Source organism: Medicago truncatula, chromosome 2, assembly GCF_003473485.1.
Source record: "Medicago truncatula cultivar Jemalong A17 chromosome 2, MtrunA17r5.0-ANR, whole genome shotgun sequence".
Classification (NCBI taxonomy): Eukaryota; Viridiplantae; Streptophyta; class Magnoliopsida; order Fabales; family Fabaceae; genus Medicago; species Medicago truncatula.
In genome coordinates, this window is record NC_053043.1 from 3,234,762 (window position 1) to 3,256,661 (window position 21,900).

The window sequence follows — 21,900 nt, forward strand, 5'->3', positions numbered from 1 at the left end:
TCTTTATCTCTATAATTAAAAGCACGTATTTTAACCAAGCAAAACTTGTCTTTCAAAGTACAGATGCATCATGTTGACATATAATGAAATAAAGTGTTATTTAAAAAAGAATAGAAAGGTTCTTGCAATTCTTTGGCAAGGATTTTCGTAAGAATAAGCTTTTCCTTATTACATTCATGTATTGTCACACCGGTCTCTAACTTACCATCTCATTATTCAAATTGACGCTTCTGAAGAAAAAGAAAAAAAAACCCAAATTTAATGGTGAGGAAAATTTCAATAATTTTAAAAAATTGATATTGTATGTTTTCGATTTAAAAATGATGAGACTAATATGTAAAAAATATTTAAGTGAATAAGAAATTTAGTGATTGAAATTATACGCGTGAATCAAAATAGCCTAATGTATAATTGCACTATTAACTTTTATCAATAGAGAGTGACATCACATTTGAGCGGAATAAATAAATTGTCTAAGTTGATCACACGTCAATGTCTTTACAAGAGAGAGTAATATGTCTATCAAGAGTCATTCCTACTATTTGTTCTTGCTGAAAAAAATTGGGATAGAAAAAATAAATGAACACAATCACAACACAAGAACATATCCTGAAAACTCCAAAACCCTCTAGAAAAATAGGCTTTTGGTTGTTGATTTTATGTGTAATGGTACACTTTTTTATGTTCTTCATTCTTCTTCATGAAATCTTAAATGGGGTAGAAGAATTTGTTTGGCTTTGCAAACTGCTAAGGCTATTGATGTTCTTCATTCATCAAACCCACTTGCGATTCATAGAGATATTAAATATGCTAATGTTCTTATTGATCAGGATGCAAGCATCGGAAAGCACAGTTGACGATGATTCACACCTTTGGCAAACAAAACGACGTCGTCCTCCATTGAAAAAGACTCGTAAACAACAAAATTCCACCTCACAAGCTCTGGCGTCGAAAATTCCACCTCACGTTTGTCTGGGTAGAGGGAGGAGAAGAGTAACAAAAGATTACATGGGTATTTTTGTAATTTCATGTTTGTCTGAAAGCTTCAGGGGTATTTCGGTCTGTTCACATGAAATAAGTCAATCAGAACTGCCACGTCAGCTAATCGGTGATATGGTAGTAATTAACCGGGATCATGGACCAAATTTTAAATGATTAAATTTTACAGTGGCAAAAAACAAGGATTAGCGAATACAAGGACCAAATTTTAAATGACCCTTATTTACAGGGACTAAAAACATATAAAAGTCAATAAAAGAAAGAGTGGCAGTATCGTGATAATTACAAAATGGTGGTAGTTTGATATTTATTTTTTTATTAGGAAAGAGTACTTTAAGTAAGTGCTGAAGGAATTAATGACAATATTTATAACCTCGAAGAAGATATGCTACAATAAAACTCAAGTACTCCATCCTTTTGAAAATATAAGCAAAATTTTGAGTTTCATTGATATATACGGCCGGTATAAAAAAGGTATATACATGTATCAAACGTTGTATTGCCTTTACCATATAGTTTAATAAGTTAAAACCGAAAAAAAGGTTCTATACATGTATCAACCTGTTTGACTTGCTATTGCAGGTAAAAAACCACCTTTCCCATGGTGGAAAAGGATTGGCCTTTCCCATGTGAACCTTCACCTCTCTTGGTTTGAAATTGTCTTAACGAAGGAACTTATGCAGATCGGATTAAACAGGACAGACCAATCAATATATTCACCTTTACTTATTATCAATCATCATTATTTCTTAGTATTAAGGTATTGTATGTCCTATTTTACATTAAACATATTCCTTTTAACTTGATTTTATAGTATTAATATTAGTAGTAATAGAATTTATTTATACAATATCAATAGAAAATCACATAATTTAAACTATATTTAGTTAATTGAATCCGGTATGATATTAGTTTTTGAATCAAGAGGCTTCTCTTAAAAAGACCATTCAAACTTTAAAAAATTGTGGGACAACTCGTGGCACAGTCATACAAGAAATCAAACCAATATTTTCAACAACAAAAATGACCAAAAAATCATTTGAAGGGTGGTGACACATCGTTGTTGATTTCTACTCATAGCCCAAAATCATGTGTGTAAACCAATTGTTGCAAAAGATGGATGACATACTCATATTATGAACTGCGGCATGCCATCTTTGACTTACTAGCATCAATAATGAACAATGATGCATAAAACTACCCCACACAATTCATGTCAATAATTACATTAGAAAGCAGAATTTCTGCTTAAGTAAACTAATAAAAAAAGATTAAGATCTCACACCAAATTAATGAAGAATAGATAGGTAAAGGCCAGAAAAGTTGGGAACAAAACTAGGCTAAGGTAAGGGAGTTCATGATACGCACATCCTTTTCCTTTTACATCGTTAGCAAGAGATCCTGAACTATTTCAGACATAGCTGGCCGGAATTCGGGTTCACGCTGAAAATAAAATCATAAAAATGAATGAAAGGAGAGTAGGTGATATGTAATAAGGTGTTACCAAATATATATATAGCTCAAATAGAAAGACTAAAGCCATTTTTTCACGGTTTTATACGGAAAATCACTAAAGGACATTATTAATCTAAAAAAAATATAACGGAGCTGCTTGAAACTTTAAATTAAGTCAAATGACCCCTAATGCATTTTTGCCTTTTTTTTCATTTCTTATCACTCTTCCCTATATTCCTCGTAAGTTACCAGTGACAATTCATCTCGATCATAGTTGCACAAATGCAATTATGGTAGTTACTAGACAAACTGTATGTTTCTATTTTTCTCTATACATAAAATCTTGTCTGATTTAATCACTCTACTGTTATTATATTTCTCTATATAATATATCCTGCCATTACTCATTAGTCATAACTTCACCTTTAACTTTCTTGAGTTTTTATCTAATCTCATACAGTTATCACTTATCAGTACCAATATCCATGCATCTTAGATTTACCTGAATACATGAAGAAACAATATCTGCAAACCGTGATAAGGACTTCATAGAATAGGATCCATTTAAGCGGGGATCAACCATTTTCGACAAGGCATCAATGTCATGGAGTTGAGGTATTGCCCATCTGACCAAAAACTGCTCTGCACGAGGCCGTGACCTAAAAGCATGTATGTTGCCTTAGTCAAATCCAGTATTTTAAATATGGTTTCGCTTCAGCAGGACTGTAAAAGTAAACAAAAATAAATGCAATTACAAAATGGGATTAATCACCTGTCATAGGATTTTCTTCCTGTGAGGAGTTCTAGCATTACAACTCCAAAACTGAAGACATCACTTTGCTGTGTATAGCTTCCCGACTCAAATTCTGGAGCACTGTAACCGTAAGCTGTGAGGAGGCGTCCAGATAACTGAAATTGATGAAATGTTAGTCAGAAATGTAACAAAAACAGAGCAAAAGATAAACTTATAATATAACAAAACAAAAAAAACTAGTTTATTTTTCAGTCTATCAAATAATAATATGTAATTGTGACTCGGTACTTGCATTTTATTATCATGTTTTTTTAGGTCATATTTCATAAAGTTCAATAAAAGCTACTAAAGATAAGTTGAAAATTTAGAGTTTGAGTTAAAACTAAAGGCATACCTGACCAGCAGTGCCAGAAGATAGCAAATGATCTAATCCACAATCAGAGACACGTACTTCAAACTTTTCATTCAGGAGAACATTAGCAGATCTAAAATTTCGATGCACAATAGGTGGCCGAAAATTCTCATGCAGATACCTGGTCCATTGAAAGAAAAAAATAAAGTAAAAAATTAATCATTGTTAATATAAAATAGCATTAGATATTGAATTGATCACTAAACTCACTCTAAAGCCCTTGCAGCTCCAAGTGCGACCTTAATGCGTGCATTCCATGGAAATTTAATACAGTGTTCATCGTCTCCTTGAAGTGCATCATGTAGTGTTCCATTATTACAATACTCATATATAAGTAATCGTTGGTTATACTCAGCACAGTAGCCAACAAGTTTTGCAATATTGGCGTGCTTAATTTTTGAGATGCTGGATACCAATTGAAGAAACGGTTCGTCATTCTGGTCCTTGAATGTCGTAGCATCCAGCTTCTTCACTGCCAACATCTACAAAGATCATTCAAAAGATATTAGAGTTCTTTGTTTTCGAAGAATTAAAGAGTTCTTTGTTTGTAAATAAAAAACAAACAAATAAATTGAAAGAATACTACCTTTCCATCAGGGAGCTCAGCCCTATAAACTGATCCAAGAGTGCCTTCCCCGATACGATTTTCTTGGGAAAAGCTATTTGTATATTGCTGAAGTGACGCGACAGTGTATATTTTGACCGAACTTGTCATAACTTGCCTTTCGGTTGCTTTGGTAGTTGCAGCTGGATTGACGATGACCTTCTCACCAGGAATGCTCAGCAGAGAATGTGGTGGTGGTTGCAGGAGTGAAGGTTTGGAAACATTATTGTATTCTGAAGTCGCAGATACTTTGTTGACATATACTTCTTTTTGATCCGGAACCTTTGGAATCGAATTTGTTCTTCTATTTGGCACTTCATTTAAACGATATGTTTTCTCAGCTGCGTCATTTGGAATTGCAAATAAAGTTTCACAAAGTAATTTAGAATCAATATATTTTTTTCTAAAACAAAATCTATGATTAAGATGAATCGGAATTACCTTTTCCATCTTGATTAGTAGTTTCGAAAACAGTGGCATCGCATGTAGGTTTATGCAAAGTTTTTGGAAAAGCCTCCACATCAAGCTTCTGAGGATTTTTATTTTTTGGCTTTCTCTTACAGCACCACACCATTAAAAGACAAATTCCCAAAGCAATAAAAAGTAATAAACCGGCACCAGCAATCCAAATGACATGCTCAGCTAGGAAAGACTTCTTAACTTTTCCAGGCATCGATGCTGTGAAGTCAGCAGGACTATATGCCACATGCCAAGGTGATTCTTCAGGGGATCGACCGATAGCTACAGGTGAAGGGGCTGCAGCAACAGGCGGAGATGGAATAATAGTAGTATTGAACGGATTCCCATTTTTACTGCAAGGGACATGCTGCTCTGTTAATTTGAATAAAAAATCTTGAAATAAAGTAATGAGTTCATGCAGCCTAAAGCCTTATGGCAAGGCAAGCAATTCAACCAAGAAAAGTATGCTTATAACAGTGTTGTCAATCGCAGATCATGGTGAATAGCAATTTGTTTGAATTTGCCATGCCACAGTGCTATAGTGCCGCTATTAAACAACACTTTGTACTAAATAGTGTATAGCAGAACAATAGCGATCTGTTGAAATTCTGCTTTTTCTATTGCGCTATAGTGCCGCTATTTGACAACACTGGCATAAAACATTTGGAATAAAAGAATTCTAGTGCAGTGTTTCAGGTTTTATTGTTTTTTCTCATTTGTAATAAAAATACATTAGGAAATTCCACATGCGACTTCTCTTTGAAGGTTCGCAATGATCATACTTGAACCGGAAATGAAAGCAAAACAGAAAAACAAAAAATCCATTCAAACCATCGCTCACCTGAAATTAGGGATGCTCAGCAAATTTGGAGGAATTGGTCCGGAGAACAAATTATTCTCTATATTCCTACATACCAACAAATTTGCAAATTTAATCATAGAATATATTTTCTACTTCCTATGCATTATTGCAAAATATAGATAATATTTAATTATATGTTTGTAAAAAGTATTTGGATAGTAAGAATTGTACAAATCTTGAAGAGGAAGGCCCTGCAAAACAAAAAGGGTCCCTACAAGTTGATTGTTCTGCAACAGTCTGCAAATGCAAATGAAATAAATAAATAATAACACATTCTCATTGAATTAAGTAGGAAAATCAAAACTATTATTAGCTAAAAAATTTGCTCACAATGTTGTAAGAGATGATAAACTCCCCATTGAGGAAGGCAGCTGACCGGTGAGGTTGTTATTGGCCAAATCCCTGCATCATAGCACAAGAGTTTCATAAAAAGTGTATGCCAAGAAATAAGAAATATTAATACAAGTAAACGCCATTTATCTTACATATTAATCAGGCTAGTAAGTTTAAGAATGAAACAATTAAAAGATTTTTTCTTAATAATCTAAGGAAAATGCTAACAAGTGCCCTTAGGGCATTGTTTAAGCATCCAAAAGTAATAATCTAATGGTAGCATATTCTATTTCAAAATTGAGAAAAACATATCATGAAAAATAATAAGTCAATGTGGTATCACGAGGTGCAGATATGTTTTTGCACTCACAAATTTGACAATTGAGTCAATAGGGATAAGGCGTCTGGAATACTTCCGTTTAACTTATTTCCTGACAGAGACCTACATGTTAAAAAGCAACAAAAAACAAGGTTTACTCGGTACATATGGATCTGGCAACAGACATATTACGAAATACAACAAGAAAACCATGAATTTAGAGATGATAAAGATAACATACAAGGTCCTCAGTGTAGGGGGTAAAGTGAATGAAATAGCACCTCCAATGTGGTTGTTGCTAAGATCACTGTGCAATGCAAAACAGAAAACTTCATGAGTTTTTACTCTAGTAAGAATACTATAGTTACACAATTACCGGTCAATACTTATGTTTTCCCAATTAGTCAAAACAAAATTGACTCCTCTAATCACCGGTGGCTTTGAACAAATACGAGCCAATATACATATTACATACCTTCAGTATTTCAATTGTTAATGGGAAACAAATGCAATATGGTAAATCAACGCATTTTAAATCGTAGTGGACAAAAATATCGCTGAATTTATTAGGGCTTGCCCTTATTTGAGTTTATCTACTAACATAAGCATTCGTGAAGTTGTTACGAAGAGCTTATGGAAACAACTAGCGACAGGTTCATAAGCTGTTTTCAGCTTATTTCCATAAACTTTTCAAGATAGTATATGAAAACAGCTTATAGTTTATATGAAACAGTTTGACTTTATTTTTCATTTGTTATAAAAATAGCTAATACATAAGCACTTATATATGATAAGTGTTTATGCTATAAGTGCTCAATTAAGTTTTTTATCCCGACAAGAGTGATTATGAAAAACAATAAATTATTAAAAGTGTATAAAAAACAACGGCAACATGTACCATCACCTTGAAAATTGGCACACTTACATGTCTATAATTGATGGAAAATCCAAATTACTGCCAAGCTCTCCACCCAAATTCAAGCCTCCTAGTCGTCTGTCAACAGAGTTATAAATTCTAAGGAGTATTTTTATCCCAATTGCATCATTACCATTTGAAATAAATTATGTAAACAGTAATAAAATCATTAACAAATTCTAAGGAGAATGGCTATACATTGCAGTTATGTTGGTGAAGACACAATCCACACCTTGCCAAAGTTCTAAACATGGATCCCCTCCCACAGGCTTCCACCCTTGAAGAGGTGGTGAGTTCATAGCAACATATAGACTATTGATAGCTGCAACTGTGACCATAACACATTAAGGCACATTAGTTGGTTTGAAGTGAAAAATACGAACATAACAAAAGATACACTAGTTTACATAACTTTTGAACTCAAATAGAACATGCAAATATTTAAACAAGGTCAGATACAAACTCAGCATTAAAAGAAAAAGACAAAAACATCAATTTTTTAAACTAATCCAATAAGAATCCATTATACTTGGTCACTGCAAAAATTCAAAATACTATATTATAAAATAAAGGGTATCACTGTATCAGCTAAAACAATGAAGTAAAACACCATTTTTTTTTTTGTTATTTTCTTTTGGTTTTCATAAATTTGAAACTGAAATAAAAGGAGAAAGAAGTGTATAGTATACCATCAACAGGGTCAGTGTCTGCAACACAGAAAGCCGCCATCAGAATCAGGATCATGGAAGTGACGAAGATTTGCACATGCAACCCCAAATTCAAAAACCCCATTCTCTCAAAAAGGAAAAAGCTTCAATCTTTGAAGCCAAAACAACTATACACAATCAAGTGAAGCTCGAAACTCAGAAACTAACAGAACAAGACAAAGGTAGAATCTTTCACAAGAATCTGAGATAATTCTAAGAAAGGAAACAAACCCTTTAGCATAAGGAACCCAAATAAAAGAAAAAATACAAAACGGCGGAGAAAATTTGACCAAGAAAAGAAAAAGGGGTTTATGTGTAATATGAAGAAAGAATGTAAGAGATAAACAAAATATGAGAAAATTACTGAAAGACAACACTCTCTCTAAAGTGTGTTATAGTGTTGTAGTGCTAAGTACATTCACCAAAGTACAGAGATAGTGTTACAATCTCTCTCTCTAGTGTTTTTGCTTTTCTCTTTCTCTCTCTTGTTAAGTGTGTTCTCAAAAGAAGAGAGAGAGGGAGGGACCAGAGATGTTATTTATATGCAATCAATGGTTGATGTGGATTGTGGGGTCCATAGTCCAGAAGTTGGTCAGGAACAGAATGATGGTGTGTGTTGTACCAGATTCTTGCTTCTTGATTTCTATCTATATTTCTTTCAATTTTGTCATTGGTTGATAGGATGAGTGTCAAATGGGCCAGTTCGGTCAGGTCCGACTATAGAAATGGATCAGTCTGGTTTGGCCTGTTTATGATTGGGCCGTGAATTCTAGAGTCCGATCTAGGCTGTTTATGTTTTATTTTTAAAATTTATTCACTTTTATTTATTTATTTTCTTATGTATTAGTTACTCACCATTATCTTTTTGCTAAAATATGATTGAATAGACATAAAAATATAAATAATTTTTACATTAACATTGAATAATAATTAAACTCTAAATTATTCTTTCAATTAAATCAAATTAATAATTTATAAACTTTAAAATTTTAAAACTGTAAGCTAAATTCATCCATATTTATTAAGTTTATTTTATTTAAATATTTTTTTGTTAATAAATTTTAAATTAGTTGATAAATTTAAAAAAAAAAAATATGTTGTTTTTTAACAAAAATTAAATGAAATATGGGCTAATGGGCCGACCCAAAGTTCGGTTGGCCAGCCCGGCCCGACCCAACTTTTGTATGGCCCAAGTGGGCTTGAGCCGAAAAAGCCCGAGTGCATTTTTTGTTTAGTTTTTTAGAACCGGCCCATTTTTGACAGCTCTAGTTCATAGAGGTTATATTCTTTTTTTTTTTTGAAGGAGAGGTTATATTTTTAATACTCCCTCCGTCCCTTAATGTAGGTACCTATTATCTTTTTCACATTTTTTAAGAAAAGTGTTATTAATGTAATTAATGTGTCTGTTTTGTGTGTTAATATTACAAAATTATCCTTTGTTTGTATGTGTATTAAATTTGACTTTTCATATTTCAAGACAAGATAGTAGTATTAATTAGGGATATGTTTAAAAAAAAATGCATCTAGTAATTTAAAAAGGAGTTTACATTTAGGGACAAAAATAAAATCAAATGGATGCTTAGATATAGGGACGAAGAGAGTATCTAGCAATATTTGTTTCAATTTTATCATTGGTTTAAATTTAAATAAAATCAAATTTGATATGATCTTATTTTAAATTAGATTAGATATAATTATTAATTACTATATTTAAGTTACAGATTCGTTAAAAATCAGTTACAAATTAAATCTAAACTAATTCGTAATTCAAATTTGTTCAAAAAAAATTCCTAATTCAAATTCAAATTTAGATTAAAAAGATAGTAATTAAAATTAAAATAACAATACTATAATTCGGTACTAAATTTCAAATTTAGTATATGCAAAGTAGTATATGCTCGTTGGAACGAATGTGTGGAAATATGAACTTTTTTTTTTTGAAAGATGGAAATATGAAGATTAAAAACTAAACATTGAGTGTCGCATCTGGTAGAATTATTGTTGTGCGAATTGAAAAAATTTGTAAGTTTCACATCGAGATAAATCACACATATTGATTGTGTTTATATAATATAGAATATACATGGGTACATAATCGTGAACGAAATAAGCACACCTTGTATATATCGCTCAATATATATATAATTTGCTTTCTTAATCCCTAAATTTTGTGATATATATCCCCTCAATATATATATTCCAAATTGTTAAGGGAAATAATCTGAAAGTGCTTTCTTAATTCCAAATTTCGCTCAAATATTTTGGAACATAATCTGAAATATTTTGGTACACAATCATAAATATTTTGGTACGCAATCTAAAAAATATCTTGATGTTTGATATGAATATTTTGATATTCAATCTAAAATATTTTGATGTTTGATCTAAAATATTTTGGTAATATGAGATATTTTGATACTCAGTCTGAATTATCCAGCTACTAGATCTAATAAGCGAGTTACATGTTCTCAAATTTCTTGCATATTAGTTGTGAATTTTCTCTATAAATAGATCACATTGTTCTTTTCCACGCGCCAAAAAGAATTTTTGAATTATCAATCTTTTTTCTTCTCTTATATATCCCTTTGACCGTTATGTTGACGAGTTGTTCTTCTAGTCATCTCCTTCTTTTATGTCCAATAATAAGTTCGGTGGATGAAGTTATTATAGGTTGAATAGAAAGTGATAAATTTTATTTTGAAAAAAAATCCAGCGACCGAAGTTATAAACACCAAAACAACTCAACCCAATAATAACTTCGATGGCTGAAAATTCGTTTTTCAAAAATAGAATTTAAAAATCCAAAATAGAACAATTTGAAAATTCAAAACAAACAATGCTCCATCTGATTCAAAATAAAGTTTTGCTTTAATAAATGTTTTTATACTTTCTCTATGCAATATTAATTAATTTTAATTTTACCCTAAAAAAAGCTTTCAATACGGTATTTTTCACTATACGTTTACGACAATAGTTAGTGAGTGGGAACAATTTTGTAAAGTTGTCTGCAGAAAATTCAAGCAATTACAACTCGGGATTTGGCTAATGGTGAAGATACTCTAAATTGGCCTGGTGATAGACAGGTTATGCAATTTTACTGATGCAGCACCTGTTGTGGATTGGAAGAGAATTTGGAAATTAAAGGTTCCAGAGAGAGTGAGATGTTTTATGTGGACCTTTTGTCATAATAGATTGTTGACAAATTATAGAAAAAGCAAGATGGGAATTGGGAGTCCTATGTGTGATGTCTATGCAAATACTATTGAAGATGAGTTGCATGTGTTAAGGGACTGTCCTAAAGCCATGGCATTATGGATCAGTGTAGTGCATAATGGCGCTAGAAATGATTCTTTTGAGTGGGATCTGTTGCATTGGATTAATTATAATATGCACAGTAAGGTAATTTGGAACCATGATATTGATTGGAAGGACTTATGGGCAAGTCCGTCCCACTTTATGGAATTGGAAGAATAAGGAAAAACATATTGATAACTTTAAAAGGCCATTGGATGGGAAGGCTGATGTCACGAGTTATGTTAACGCATATCATGTTGCTGATAAAGCCACTAAGATCGTTCAAGAAACTCCAAAAGTTATGACAATTGTGAGCTGGAAGTGCCCCCCGGCGGGGTGGGTTAAAATCAACTCCGACGGAGCACGAAAAGAAGATGGCATAGTGGGTTGTTGAGGTATCATACGGGGAGTGAGGGTCAATGGCTTGGCGGTTTTTCTAAGCATGTCGCGGAATTGTGGGGAGTTTATAAAGGCCTTCGGTATGCAAGAAGATTGAGGTTTATATTGATAGAATTAAATGTTGATTCTTTGGTTGTGGCAAAGACTTTATTGGATGAAGATGATGTCAGTCCTATTAGTCGTAGTCTTGTTCAAAAGATAAGGAGATTACTGCAAATGGCGTGGGAGGTGAAAGTTCAACACTCTTACCGCGAAGCAAACACTTGTGCAGATGCATTGACTAATATTGGTTATAGTATGGGATCTACTTTGATGATTTATGAGTCTTGTCCGACTCAATTAAGACATTTGTTAGTAGCTGACAAAATGGGGGTTCCACAGCCTCGTATGGTCAATTTGGAATTTGTTTCCTCTAAGCCGTTGGCCCTCTTTACAATCAAATTTTTTTTTTTGTAAAGTTGTTAAACTTATTCCTTCTTTTTTTTTTAAGGAAAACTTATTCATTCATTAATTATTTTTTCTTAATCTATGCGAATAAAAATTAAACGATACTTATTTTGAAATTGGAAGAGTATGTTGTAGTGTCTGTAAAAAAATTGGTTGAACATATAGTCTCAGTAAAATTATGAATTCTCCATGTTTAATTTCTAACACAAGTCGGTCTTAGTTTTCCCTCTCTAAATCTCTCTTCCATCTTCTTCATTAAGGGGATTGTTTTGAGTCAATTGTTGATATGAAATCACTCATCTTCATTTTTTTTCTCTTCGTTTCAATCCAAATATGTTATTTTTTTCCCACATAAGCTTTTTTTCTTTGTGATTTCGTCGTCTGAATGCGGTGTTGTGTTGTTCTTCATCTTGTGTTGAATTATTTGATTTCCCGTGTGGTTGTAATGTTCATTTGGTTCATGTTGAAATACCAGTTATTCAATCAATGATTTGGACGTCAATGTTGCAGATTAGGGGCAATGAATATTCTTGTCACTTTAATTTTATCAATGATTTCCTACCTTTGTGTGACGTTCGTTTAATTTCTTGTTTTGGTGCGATGTTTATTTGGTTCATATTGACGGATAAATACTGATTGTTTATGGATTCAATGAACGACTAGGTCGTCGACGTTGTAGATCCAAAGACATTAGTATTTCAGTTATTTTGATTTTGTCACATTATTTGTAGGTAATTATCAGTTTTTATGTAATTAACTTGAATGTTGTGAAGTTGTTTGAAGATTCGTCACATACTTTTTTATAAATATTGAATTATATATTCTATCAGTTTGAATAAATAAATGTCGTTTTATTTTTATAAACATGAAAAAAGAAAAAAGTTCAATTCCTACTATTGTTTTCTTCCCGTTTCTTACCTTTATGAAAGCAAATACTTTTTATCCTCAACAATTGGACTAAAAACTTCTTTAATTTTTTTTTATACCAAAAGCACTCATTTTTATAAAAGGAGCAATGCTATGCAGTACGAGACATGTGGTCACGGAATTTGATGAAACACCAACAACACTTACCATTCAAGGGTAAAGTGGAAATAAAGAAATTGTATGGGGGTAAAAATGTAATAGCAAATTCACAGTAAAGTCATTCGTTGTTTTTCGTTTAGATTCTTCCGTACCATGTAGCATTTTCCTTACAGACGATATATACTTAAAAATGATAAAAAAAAATAAAATTAGGGTTAAATAAATATGTTTTTTGTTCTCATAAAATAATGCATTTTAGTCCTACAAAATATCTCCGTTTACACAAACTCTCATCCTTGCTTCAACTTTTTAAATTTTCAAATGATTTTCACAGTCGTCATGTTTACAATTTACAATATTATAAAAAGTTCTTCTTTAATTTTTTCTTTGACATTGAATAATTTAAATACAATTTTCTTTAAACATCAAAAGCTTGAGATAAAAGTAACGAACACTTGTACTTATAAATTAAATTTTAAGCTCATTTTTTATGCAAAAATATTTTATAATGTTTTAAACATGATTGATGAAAAGTTATTCGAGAATTTAACTCCACTTAACAACTTGGAATGAAATTACTTGCGCAACAATTTATAAGGACAAAAAGTTGGAGAACTTTTTTATAAGAACAAATAAATTAAATTTTATAGAAACTGACAAAATATTTAACTCAAATTTTTATTAGAACTAAAAAAAATTATAAGGACTAAAAATATTTTAACCCAAAACGTATTTATAGTAGTTTTTTTATATTTTTGATAATCTTTCTATATTCGATAGTAAATAAGAGTATATAAAAAAAACTACTATAAATACGTTTTGAGTTAAAATATTTTTAGTCCTTATAATTTTTTTTATTATAAATAAGAAAATGTTTTTTCTATATCAGAATATTTACATTTAAGGCATAAGTATTTGGTCTTTACTATATATCGCGAGAGAAATCTCGCGAATTTATCTCGAAGGTGAAATTTTTTTGACAACAAACAAAAAATAAGTTCCACTTAAGCATACAAGTGGTTAGCAAAAATACAAGTCGTGAAATTCAACGAATTTAGTTTTGCCATAAACAACATTTTTCTAGATGGAACTTTTTAGGCAATCTATTGTTCTCTCAACTTTTTTTCCATATCATTAATAAGAGATAATTTTGTAAAATCATTCGTAATTTCTCTTTCTAATATAAAATTAACTGCATTTCTTATTATGTGTGGAAATGTCAAAACAGTTTATATTAAAATACAGAGGAAGGACTTGATCTTATTGAGTATATAATAATGTTTTTTAAAACCTCCGTTGGAACAAACAATGGATCGGTTCAAGTAGTAAACGACTTGAACTCCTTTAAACATGTGGTCAGATGCTTGATTCTTCTTGTTCTCATGCGTATGGGTGATATTTGGTTGGGAGAGGAGAATTCAGCTGCGTCCCACACAAATTTCTCGATGAAGATTAATCATTGTTAAACAACGATGAAAACTTTGTACCAATATTATGATAATAAAAAGAATCTCCCTTAGAATTGATATAAGTAATGAAATCATAAATTTTTACATGGTCGTGGTTTTTTTAGAAGCCAAAAAAATATTACTCCCCCCGATCCTATTTATAAGAAACATTTAGGTCAACTAAATGTGATGTATCTCGTTAAGAATTTAGGTACCGTTTGGCCAGGCTTTTTTTCGGTCTAAAAGCTACTTTAAAACAAAGTTAAAATAAAGCTCTTTAAGGAAAAAGGTAAAGCTGTTTGGTTTCTTTATTTTTTTTTTAGTTCTAAAGTTATTTTTAAGTTAAAAGTTGTTTGGCAAAATATTGTACAAAACTTTGAATTTATTATTTTTTTGGTGGTGTCCGGGGTTCGAACCCGCGACCTTGCATATATTTATACATTGTCTATATCAATTGAGCTAAGATAGAAAATAATTTGTTTTTTCTTTTCCAATTATACTGTATAACAAATTTTGTTACAAGAATATCATATTTTTGGTGCCATTTAAAAAGATAAGAATTTATATTATATGGTATTATATTTGTTACATTGTTCGTGTCATTGAAAAAGATATGTTTGGTTTTTTTAATAATAAAAAGATATGCATAGTTTGTTACAATATAAATGTGTAAAATATATCAACAACAACCAAGCCTTATCCCACTAAGTGGGGTCGGCTACCTGGATCAAATGACGCCATAGTGTTCTATCATACACCAAACTTGGATCCAACTCATTGACCTCTAAATCCTTTCTAATGGTTTCTCTAATAGTTTTCCTAGGTCTTCCTCTGCCTCTTTTAACTTGACTCTCCTCCATTTGATCTATTCTTCTTACCACGGCATCTACGGGTCTTCTCTCTACATTCCCAAACCATCTAAGCCTATTTTCCATCAACTTTTTTACTATAGGTGCTACCCCCACTCTCTCTAATGGTGTCATTCATAATCCTATCATGTGTAGTCTTACTACTCATCCAACGCAACATCCTTATCTCTGCTACACTTACTTGATTCTCATGTTGACTCTTAACTGTCCAACACTCCGTACCATTCAACAACGCCGGTCGGACTGCTGTCCGATAGAACTTTCCTTTCAACATAAGTGGTACTTTCTTATCGCACAAAACACCTGAGGCTCATCTCCATTTCTACCACCCAGCTTGAATACGATGGCTTACATCTGCTTCTATTTCTCCGTCATTTTGTACGAAGGACCCAAGATATTTAAACCGTGTAACTTGGGATATGATCTTCAACTTTCACCTCCAAGGTAGACCTACTTCTCCTTCCGCTGAAAAGATAATAAAATTAAATTGAAGAGAGGTGTTTGTGAAATAAACTACGGAGAAGTAATTTTTTGAAGTAGCATTCAACAACTTTTGGTTAAAGCTCATTTCATTCAATTTTATGCATTCTAAAAAGGTACTTTATTGATATTGTGTTTGGCCTAACTTCTCCTTAAAAATGTAGAGAAGCTGAAAAAAAAGTCGGGCCAAACGGTAGACTAACTACATTAATTTTTTTTTGACCCAAATATCTTTTATAAATAGGACCAGATAAAGTATATAAAATATTAAAAAGTTATACAAAGAGAGATATTGCAGAGTGAAATGCCCAATACATGTCTAGAGATTATTTCACGAAGAATTCAGTTCAAAAGGAAAATTCAAAAGCCTCAAATTTCTCTCTTTTTAAATGATTTAAATCAAAGAGAAATGTCAGCAACAATCTCTTTTGATCACTTTCTCTAATAAGCAAAAACCAAATAATCGATCATTATGATATCCACTACTTCGTAGAATGGATCATGTACGGATTCAGCTCAGGTGATATATATGAGCAGAAAATCATGAAAATGTTATATTTTTTTCCACCACTTTTAATCTAAGTATGTAACACGTAAACTTAATTTTGTAAAAAAAGAAAAAACACACACACATCCACCTAAACGTATCTATCTATCTATATCTATCTATCTATCTATATATATATATATATATATATATATATATATATATATATATACATGTATTCTAAACTACACTTTGCTTACATGTCACCTCACAAATGTCCCTTTTCTAACTTATTTTCTTTAAGCATTCACCATGTGGCTCTCTCTTTTCTTTTTCTCCTTTTTTTCATCTATTTACTAAATATTTACATATATTCATTCTTATATTTATTATGTAACTTGCCAATTGAGCTTTGTAGTAACTGTCAATTTCCTCATGTATTTGTCTTAATTCTCCACTTAAGTTGAACATAAATCAACATTTACTACCTTTTTCTTTGGAAAGTTACTCATTAACGGTTTTGTTATGAAAATTGTAAAGATCACTTTTTATTCTTATTCATTCATGACTTTTCATTTGCATATTTGGTTTTAATAAGTGTATCCTTTTAAAACTCTTAGCCTTTCAATTCAATAATAATAATAATAATTAAAAACTGTTACGTTAATTATTAATTATATTATATATAGGTCTTATATATGTACAACCCCTTGGTGCACATGTGAGTTTGAGATTTCAATCTGAGTGGATTCTATCTATTGCACATGAAGAAGTCTTACCATTCTTTGTCACGATAGGTAAGCAAGCACAAATAAAGTCCTTCATATTGTCAGATTTCTGTTTCTTGGTAAGACTTTAGTGGTTCATATAACTTATTACTATATTTTGTTATTCCTTCATCGTCAATTACTTTAGTTCCTGAAATTGAATTGTTTGCATATGGTATAAACTTTGTTGTACACCAGTCTTAATTTGTTTGATATAGTTGGTATAAAATTTGTTTGATATATTGGTGGGAAGAAGTTTGGTTACATTGTTAAGAATGATGCAGATAAATTGTTTGGATGGCTCATAGAGGTTGGTGATGAAGTGGGAGCTGTCGATAGCCATGGATGGCAAGGGTGGCAGCTAGGGTTAGGAGCGACGTCCTAAATTAGAAGAGGGGGAGCTGAACCGTTTCAAACTGATACCATATAGAAAGATGAATTGTAAAATGAAATTGTTAATTTCTATTAGTTTGAGTTGTGTATATATACAGATTAACATTATATCTTTGTAAAAGAAACTTGAGTTGTTCTCATGTAAGCTTTGTGATGATGTGACACTCTAAAAAAACTTTCTATCATCTCTCAAATCTTTATCTATCTATCTATCTATCTATAATATACTAATAATAAAACTCCCACCCTTTCGTATTCTATTGAAACATTTTCTTTTCCTAACTATATCTATTCTTGATTTTTGACATTGCCATCGGTTGCAAGAACAATTCATCAACTTCATGTGAAACAACTTTCATAATAAATGCATTATATGTCCATTTAATTAAAATGATCGGTTACATTTCAAAATTATTCCTACTCTATCCATTTTTTGCCTATAAAGAAAATTCCATTTATAGTTTATTAGGCAAATTTTACGAAGCTTCTATGTATATATATTTGTAACTTATTTTGTCTCTTCCATTCCTTCAATTTCATTTTTTTGATAGTTTTCATTTTTCTCTTCCAACTTCATGTGCATTTCCTTCTAATATTTTGTTATCTAATGGATATCCTTTCTTTGTAGGGTTTTGGAAAAAGGAGAGTTTGATTGAAACAACATTTCTTATGTGAAAAGGTGATTATCTTTACTTTAATATTGAAGTTTTTCTCTTTATTATCTTTGTTAGACGCTGTATCACTAATCTTTTGATTTTTATGTTGAACTATTTTTGCTGATTTAGTAGTATGGTGGAAGGTTATATTTATCACGGAATTTTTTGTTTATATTTGGAATTACTTCAACGAAATTATATCTATTTTTTTTTGTCATTCTCCTATTTCTGTTTTTTTTTCCACAGTCTATGATATAGTTGTATATTTCACTCCATAGATATTCATTATTATTCCTCTTAACACATCATTATCTATCTACCTATCTATCTAAACTATATATTGTTAGTTAAACTGAAATTAAGATAGTAGTTAAAATTGTTTATAATATAGATAAAATTTAATTAAAAAATCGTTTAATAAGTATAATTTTTTTATAAAAAAAAACTAAAAAAGTATAGATAAGTGGAAAAATGTCATGGATTCTTGCATAAATTTTTTGTTTGTGCCTTTAATGGATGGGCCTTTCTTTAGTTCTTTTTTATTTTTAATGGCTGAAAAATATGATATATTTGTTTCTGTTATTTATCATTTAGGATTGAAAGAAATATGAATGAGATTGGAGTTGAAGACAATGGTACTGATTTAGAGAATGTTCAAAATGTCGATGTTCATTATTGGAAGTATAATGTTACTACTTCTATTTTGGATGGAAACAATGTTTTGGTTAGTGGCATTTACGAAGCATTTTTTGTTCTTTTCATGTTGTTAAGTTGTTGTTGATTAATTATAATTTGTATGATTTCTTGACAAATCTATTGTAGCATTTTCCTCGACGTGTAGCTGAGAATGGTTTGTATATCAATCAATCTAAAATTCTCCTTTTTGATGAAGAAACCGATAAATCTTATGACTGTGATGTTCACACTACGTCAAAAAGCATGCATCAGAAATACATAGGGAGAGGATGGTACGACTTTGTTCTTGAAAAGGGCCTAAAAGTTGGTGACGTTATTTTGTTGACAGTCAATAATCCTCCTAATAGGATGTATGCTGCCGTCGTTAACTGGGAGTGATTCTATAACCGAATGTTGTGGCTCAAGGTTGTTTCTATGATTGTCTATTTTTAATGTAATATTCAAATTGAGGAAGGTTTGGCCAAAAAATTATCGTCTTTTTTATTGAAGTTAAATTTTAATTGTGCTTATTTTAAATTTGGTTAATGGTTGAAGTAATGAATTGAAATTTATGTTAAAGTATCTACGTTGAATGTATGGTTTACATTTTCTAACATAATTCATCAATAGTTGATAATTTTCTGACTTTGGGGATATTCTTGCAATTTCTTGACATTATTAGATCACATGTCACATCATTTGACAATTCAATAACGCGGACTTAAATCCAATAATATGAAGGTAACAATTCTATTTTGCGGACTTAAATCCAATAATCGAAAGGTGAGACCAAATTGAATGATTTTAAAATTAAGGGACTAAAACTTGGTACAAATAAGGGACTCAAACTACAATTAAACCTAAATATTGTAACCGAAATTTTGTTGAGTACCTTAAGTAAAGCAACTATTCAAATTCTAAAACTAACTTTTACATGTCACGATAATTCATTAAGACAATGATTTCAACACTTGTTTTTTTAAAATTAACCAAAGTATAGTAAATAGTATTTTTAATTATATCAATCATCTTTATACAATTCATTAACAAAATGGCTTCAACTATTTAGGGACATAATTAGAGAACGTAAACTAAATTTTGTCACCACAAAAATTGATTTTTTAATGAATATGAGACAACTTAAGTAAGATATATAAGAGATTAAAAGTGAGAAGTTGATGCATAATTTACAAGAACATAACTAAAAGATGGAAAAAGAAAAAACAACCAAAGATTAAACCATATGCTATCCACCTTTTCTTATATAATAACAACAACAACAACAACAACAAAAATTTAAATTGTACCATAATATTTAATCATATTTTAGTGAAACCCGTGCAACGCACGAGTTGAATACCTAGTTATCTTTCTATTTGAAAATTCCATGGTTCTATAAACATTTGCCTTCATAATGTAAGTTGGTGCATTGATGGTTAATCAAGTAAGGATAAAAATAATTAATCATGAATTTAATACATCTAGTGAATCCATTGTCCATATAAGTTGTGCAAAGTTGCTAGCGTGAAGATTACAATTTTTCATTTACAACCTCTACTCTCTAGTATAGTAGTCTAGAATGACGTAGACGAAATCATGTAGCAGCTGGCTATGGAAAGCACAAAACAATTCTGATTATTGACCATTTGATTTTGATTTTCTAACTATACAATGTTGTTTAACTTTAACTTGAATTGGATGAAATGAAAGGATCCCATGATAGTCAGTCATACACTATTTTTTGAGCTACTTTTAATAAGATTTTAATTCATTTTTATTAGTATAGTATTTAATTTAGAGTGATTTTGAATAAATTGTCATATCTGATTTATTGAGTCAAATAGGGTTTTATTGTTATTATTGGTCATTAGTGTGACATGTCCATATGTGATTGATCATTGGATAAAAGGAAAGAAATTGGTCTGGATTTAGCTAATCTATTAATCAAAGGAGGCGTGGATAAAAAGAAATACAACTGGCCAAAGAAAAAGTAACGTGGGCTCTTATGTAAAAAGAAGAATTTTTGAGGGAAAGTAAAAAGAAGAATGAAAGGTAAGTTAAGGGGGAAGATATAAAAGAAGATAGCCATCACGTAAGGGGAATTATTCACGACCAGATATTTGACCCGTGCTCTACACAAGTTTATTATCTAGGGATTGACATACGAATAAAGATATAGCCAACATGATAGAAATGAAATTGGTGCAATTCATTTTTTTAGTATTAAATAAGTGTACAAAAAAAAGCAAGAGGATATAAATGAAATTGGTGCGATGTATTTTTTTAGATGAAAATTGTTAGGTTAAATTACTGTTAACCTAATATAGCAAATGAGCGGGAAAATATTAGCTTAAATTGCTGCAGACCTAACAAAATTAATAAATAAGGATATAGCCAACAAGATATGAATTAAATTGGTACGATGCATTTTTTTAGTATTAAATAAGTGTACAAAAAAAAAGGCAAGATGATAGGAATGAAATTGGTGCGATGCATTTTTTTAGATGAAATTTGTTAGGTTAAATTACTGCTAACCTAATACAGCAAATAAGCGGAAAAATATTAGGTTAAATTGTTGCAGATCTAACAAAATTAATAAATAAGGATTTGGCACAACAGGAGCTAGATCTGGGGATTCAAATATATTTGGAGAGAGAGCACGGTATGGAAGGAAAGCCAGAAGCAAAAACGCATGCACGCATATAGAAGAGTAGCATCACAGATTTGAAGAAATTTGAAGAGTAAAACATCTCTCTTTGTAAATTCTTTTAATTTTTTTTTTTTTAACAAGCTAAAATGAAATATAATATTCACCAAGAGCTATTCATCTCGCACAAGGCGTGCAAAGATAAACGCTCCTAAAAGAATACAAATTTCAGTTTTCTGTTGCCAAATAAAACACACAAAAAGAAGAAAAGGAACATTAACCCAAAACAACCATACCAATTAAAGGGTGCCGCCACCAGTCATTATAACTGAAAGCTGAATTTAGCCTATTAGCCTGTAACCAAAAAAAGGACACAAGCTTTACATTGTCAAAAAGTTGTTCCAAGTCTTATGCTTTGTCTTTGAAGATCCTGTTGTTTCTTTCCTTCCAAACAATCCAAACGCAAGCATGCCAGGTCACCTTGAGATAAGA

General features: G+C 31.1%; 2 protein-coding genes across 4 annotated transcripts; one reads left to right on the forward strand and one right to left on the reverse strand.

Moving 5' to 3' along the window:
- Nucleotides 1–2,034: 2,034 nt before the first annotated feature.
- LOC11425153 (protein STRUBBELIG-RECEPTOR FAMILY 3) lies at nt 2,035–8,316 on the reverse strand. Of its 2 annotated transcripts, none has more exons than XM_003593438.4 (15): nt 7,803–8,316; nt 7,312–7,441; nt 7,123–7,191; nt 6,439–6,504; nt 6,249–6,320; nt 5,876–5,947; nt 5,717–5,782; nt 5,525–5,590; nt 4,666–5,036; nt 4,207–4,565; nt 3,831–4,102; nt 3,603–3,741; nt 3,227–3,363; nt 2,957–3,113; nt 2,035–2,442 (listed from the first exon to the last, which is right to left on the reverse strand). In XM_003593438.4, exons 1-15 carry the CDS (start codon nt 7,903–7,905, stop codon nt 2,380–2,382), a joined length of 2,142 nt encoding a protein of 713 aa, XP_003593486.1. In that variant the 5' UTR covers nt 7,906–8,316; the 3' UTR covers nt 2,035–2,379. The 2 variants fall into 2 exon arrangements, with proteins under 2 accessions (XP_003593486.1, XP_024632491.1); XM_024776723.2 differs by having other exon boundaries at nt 7,123–7,212.
- Nucleotides 8,317–16,512: 8,196 nt separating this feature from the next.
- On the forward strand, nt 16,513–19,238 carry LOC120578430 (uncharacterized). 2 transcript variants are annotated; one of them, XR_005644245.1, is made up of 3 exons: nt 16,513–17,117; nt 18,059–18,109; nt 18,681–19,238. XR_005644245.1 is itself a non-coding variant. In XM_039831150.1 (3 exons), exons 2-3 carry the CDS (start codon nt 18,694–18,696, stop codon nt 19,158–19,160), a joined length of 369 nt encoding a protein of 122 aa, XP_039687084.1. In that variant the 5' UTR covers nt 17,717–18,109; nt 18,681–18,693; the 3' UTR covers nt 19,161–19,238. The 2 variants fall into 2 exon arrangements, 1 of the variants encoding a protein (XP_039687084.1); XM_039831150.1 differs by lacking the exon at nt 16,513–17,117 and having other exon boundaries at nt 17,717–18,109; nt 18,681–18,810; nt 18,909–19,238.
- Nucleotides 19,239–21,900: the final 2,662 nt, after the last annotated feature.